Source organism: Entamoeba nuttalli (assembly GCF_000257125.1).
Source record: "Entamoeba nuttalli P19 unplaced genomic scaffold asmbl_3854, whole genome shotgun sequence".
Lineage (NCBI taxonomy): Eukaryota > Evosea > Mastigamoebida > Endamoebidae > Entamoeba > Entamoeba nuttalli.
This window is the reverse complement of record NW_008576379.1, coordinates 10,467-14,567: the sequence shown is the minus strand read 5'-3', so window position 1 is coordinate 14,567 and position 4,101 is coordinate 10,467. Positions and strand designations below refer to the sequence as shown.

At 26.7% G+C, this 4,101-nt stretch overlaps 3 protein-coding genes across 3 annotated transcripts; 1 reads left to right on the top strand and 2 right to left on the bottom strand.

Annotated features, from left to right (window-relative positions):
- Window positions 1–227: 227 nt before the first annotated feature.
- Window positions 228–908, top strand: ENU1_084100 (Rab family GTPase; the record flags this gene model as incomplete). The annotated part of the gene is made up of 2 exons (XM_008858793.1): window positions 228–459; window positions 513–908. Coding segments are annotated over 2 exons (627 nt in total), but the record flags the coding sequence as incomplete, so codon positions are not given.
- A 75-nt stretch (window positions 909–983) lies between these two features.
- ENU1_084090 (serine esterase, DUF676 protein) lies at window positions 984–2,233 on the bottom strand (the record flags this gene model as incomplete). Its single annotated transcript, XM_008858792.1, has 2 exons — window positions 984–2,021; window positions 2,066–2,233. The coding sequence occupies 2 exons, from the start codon at window positions 2,231–2,233 to the stop codon at window positions 984–986; spliced, it is 1,206 nt and encodes a 401-aa protein (XP_008857014.1).
- Window positions 2,234–3,145: 912 nt separating this feature from the next.
- ENU1_084080 (thymidine kinase domain containing protein) lies at window positions 3,146–3,802 on the bottom strand (the record flags this gene model as incomplete). The annotated part of the gene is made up of 1 exon (XM_008858791.1): window positions 3,146–3,802. One exon carries the CDS (start codon window positions 3,800–3,802, stop codon window positions 3,146–3,148), a length of 657 nt encoding a protein of 218 aa, XP_008857013.1.
- Between the last annotated feature and the right edge of the window lie 299 nt (window positions 3,803–4,101).

Here is a 4,101-nt window from a genome sequence, read left to right as displayed (position 1 = left end):
AAAAAGCTATAAAATATAATATAAATATTATTATTATTAGAAATAAAGAAAAAATTGCAGGTTACAAAGTTAGCTCATTCAGGATGGAATAAAAAAGAAAATTCTATAATCCATGAGAAAAGTTGAGAACAACTGAACAAACAAATGGAACTAAATCATACAAATAATGGTTTGTGAGATGTGATACGTTTATTTGTCTTTATTTTGAAAATATATTAATATAACTAGGAAGAGTCAAAGGAAGCATTACAATTAAAAATCATTGTTATTGGAGAGCCAAGTGTAGGTAAAACATCAACCATTAGAAAGTATTGTCATGGTGTATTTGACCAATTGTACCGTGCAACTATTGGTGTTGATTTTGCTGTTAAATTTACAACAGTTGATGAACGTGATGTTGAACTTAGATTATGGGATATTGCAGGTCAGGAAAAGTATATTGCTATGACTCGTGTTTATGTTTGTTTACATATTTTTAACCAAAAATTAAGAAAATAGAATAACCAAAATAGTATAATGGAGCACATGGTGCTATTATTATGTATGACCTCACTAATCCAGATACATTTGCAGCTACTGATAGATGGAAGGAAGATCTTGAGAATAAAGTCAAATTTAATGAACAATCAATTCCTGCATTATTAGTTGGAAATAAAGCTGATTGTTTAAGTGAAGAAGAATTAAAAAAGGCACAAGAAGACTTAATGGCTAAAGTAGCAGAACAAAAGTATTCAGATGGTATTTTAACATCAGCCAAAAGTGGACTTGCAGTTGAAGAGGCAATGGCAAAAATTACACGATTGATATTTAAACAATTCTCTGATCTTGTCAATCCAAAACCTGATGCTAATAATGTTGATATTTCCAAACAAGGTCAACAAACCCAAAAAGAAGGGGGATGTTGCTAATTTATGACATTTTTGCATTAGAAAAGTAGGTTTTAAATTAATTTAATAAACTTATAAAAAGAAATAAATTTTTAGTTAAAGTAATTGAGTTTGATCTTTATCAGTTTGTTGAACAATTTGAGTTGATTGAGGAATATCAATCAATTTCTCTTCTTTAAATGGTTGATCATCTGATTTTATTGGATTATTAACTTCTTCAGTAAGAGAAGGATTTGTTTCTAAAGTGTTATTTTCAATGTCAATATCTCTTTTGATAATCTTTGCTATTACATCCAAGTATCGTTCAACATCTTCATTTCCCCAATTTTTAAATAACTTTTTTCTATTCATTTGCCCCATAATGAATATATGAGCGTCATTTGATTTTGTTCTAAAATGAACATTTAATCGCCTCCAATTTAATGTATTAAGTTGTTTAATTATACGGTCATGAATAATACAACCATCTACTCTTTCTTCAAAAATATCTCCATGATCATTTTGTAATTGATATTGTTTAGTACAACCATCAACAATATCATTGTATCCCCTTAAGAAATTAAATCCATCCAAAAGGAATTGATCTTGTAAAAAGTCTCTGTCATAAGGAATGGCTCGGTCAAGTGCAGAAGATACATAAGGGACTTGTGGTGATGCTCTAATGTTTTGGACTAAAGTAAGGTGTTTAAATTTTTTTAATGGAGCAATAACATCATCTTCAACCATTCTTAACAATAAAGGATATTCATCTAAACATGATGGGTCATATGGTGGAAAAGGACGATCATTTAGTTCTAACTCATTAAGTGTTTCTCCTTCAAAAACGTTTCCAAAGAAAGATTTAATTCCTGTTTGTGATTTCTTAACACCAGCATGAGGTGATTCTAAGGTAATAAAACTAAATGGGATATAATTTGGATTATTAAATATATTACGATTAAATAATATAGGAATTGCTAACCTGAAATATAGTCCACCAAGTGAATGTCCAATAAAATGAATTTTATATTTTTCATCTCCTCTTTTACTTTTAGTATCTTTAAGGTCGTTACAAATTTCGTTTGCTAGTCTTAATGCTCCAACTTCTATACCATCACTTGTTTTTGATTTTAATGAATTGCAACTACAATATTTCTATTTGCGTTATTACCTTATTACCTTTTTAATCTTAAACAAACAATAATATAATTTGTTTTTAATTCTTTTTTTATTCCATCAACAAATGGTGCCCAATATTCTTTTGGTTCAGTTGAAAGAGCAATCCCATTTTCAAAGAAAAAATAATTTACCACATTTTCTTTCTTCGTAGTGTCTAAATTTTTATTATTTAAAACTTCACCTTCCATCTTCTTAGTAATAATTAAACTCAGTTTCAGTTCTTTAGATAATAACAAAAATTCATTTAATTTTATATAACAATAATAATTTATTACTATAATATACCTCAAAAATGTTATAAATAACAATATTAAAGTATAATTAAATTAACAGTTAGTCAAAGAGTCAAATAGATACTTAAACAAGAGGCAAAAAGAAATAACAGACAATGTTAAACTAGACACACAGTATAATAGAAATTAAAAAAAAGATATATGGATTAGAATAAGAAATTTGTTTATGGTCTGGTTGTTAGTTGATAGTATTTGTTTGATTTTAGTTATTACATGATAAAATTTAATAAGGTATTGATAATGTTATAGTGATTCATTTAACTGAACTATTACATTTTGTTTTTAATACAGCAAAATCATTTAAAATGGATGAATTAAAAAATAAACCCAACATTAATTGTTTTTTATTAGTTGCAATATCACTTATTATATGTGGATTATCCACAATTTTAATATCAGACTTTGAAATTATTTATTCAATTAGAATTATTAATAAGATAATGGAAGATTGGAGTTGAGTGTAATATGGTTTATTATTATAGGTTATTTAACATTTTTTATCACAGAAAATTAGGACTTATAACAAGTCTTTCTTTGTTAAGTTCTTCTTCAATATTTATTATATTATTTGTTCTTTATAAAATAAGAGTATCAAAATAAAAGTCAATTTCAAATACTTTTTCTATAACAAAACCAAAAGGAGAAAAATTAAATAAAAATGAAATTAATTAATTTTTTTCATTTACGTTTGAATAATACGTATAAAAAACAAAATGTTTTAAAAAAATCAATTAACTAAATATGATAGAAAATTATATTAATTTCACTTTTATTAAAAATGAGAATTATTCTTTTTTTTCTTGACTATTATAGTTCACTTATGTGAGAAGCAAATTCAACACTTCTTTGAGTTTTTAATGTAGCACCATCTTTGTAGAAACATTTTCTGCAAACAGCACAATATTTATCCACTCCTCCAATAACTTCAATTGATTCTTCTGAACTAATTCTTAATGAAAAAGCTGCTTTTTTACCACAATTAACACAAACAGCACTTAACTTTTTTACGCTTTCACATAATGGAATAAGACTAGTAATTTGTCCAAATGGTTTTCTTTGGAATGTACCGTCTAATGCTGCTATGATTACCGATCTTCCATAACTTGCACATGCCTCTGAAAACTCTATTAAGTCTGGGAAGAACTGACCTTCATCAATACCAATAACTTCATAATTAAGAGCAGTTTCAAGTAATGGCATTAATTTCATGGTTGGAATAGCTTTCCATGATTCTTTGTCATGAGAAATAGCTTCATCTTCTGATCCATACCTTGTGTCCTTAGAGTATTTAATAACAACAGTAGTTTTTTTGGAATATCTAAACCTTTTAATAAGTCTTATTAATTCAGTAGTTTTACCACTAAACATAGGACCAATAATTAATTGAATAGACCCATCATATGTTTTTTCTAATTCATTTTGTGGTGTAACAGGGGCAGTAGAGACACTTATACTTTCATTCATGACTATTTCCTTCTTCGCTTAGTTCTGTCATTCTTTTTATGTTTAATTTTTCTTTTTTTCTATTTTTAATTATAGTCTTATTCCCGATTTATTATGTTTTTTTAATGTATTTTTTAACCCATTTTTTATTTTGTTAAACTGACAAAGAATGAAATTGAAAGTATCATGTCTGAAACACCACATAAACCCTAGTACAAATTCATTGACTTTCTCTGTTATTATTTATTTATGATAGTGCCTTTAAATAAGAAATGTATTAGGTAATAGTCCATCAATTTATTATGGTGTAATATTACATA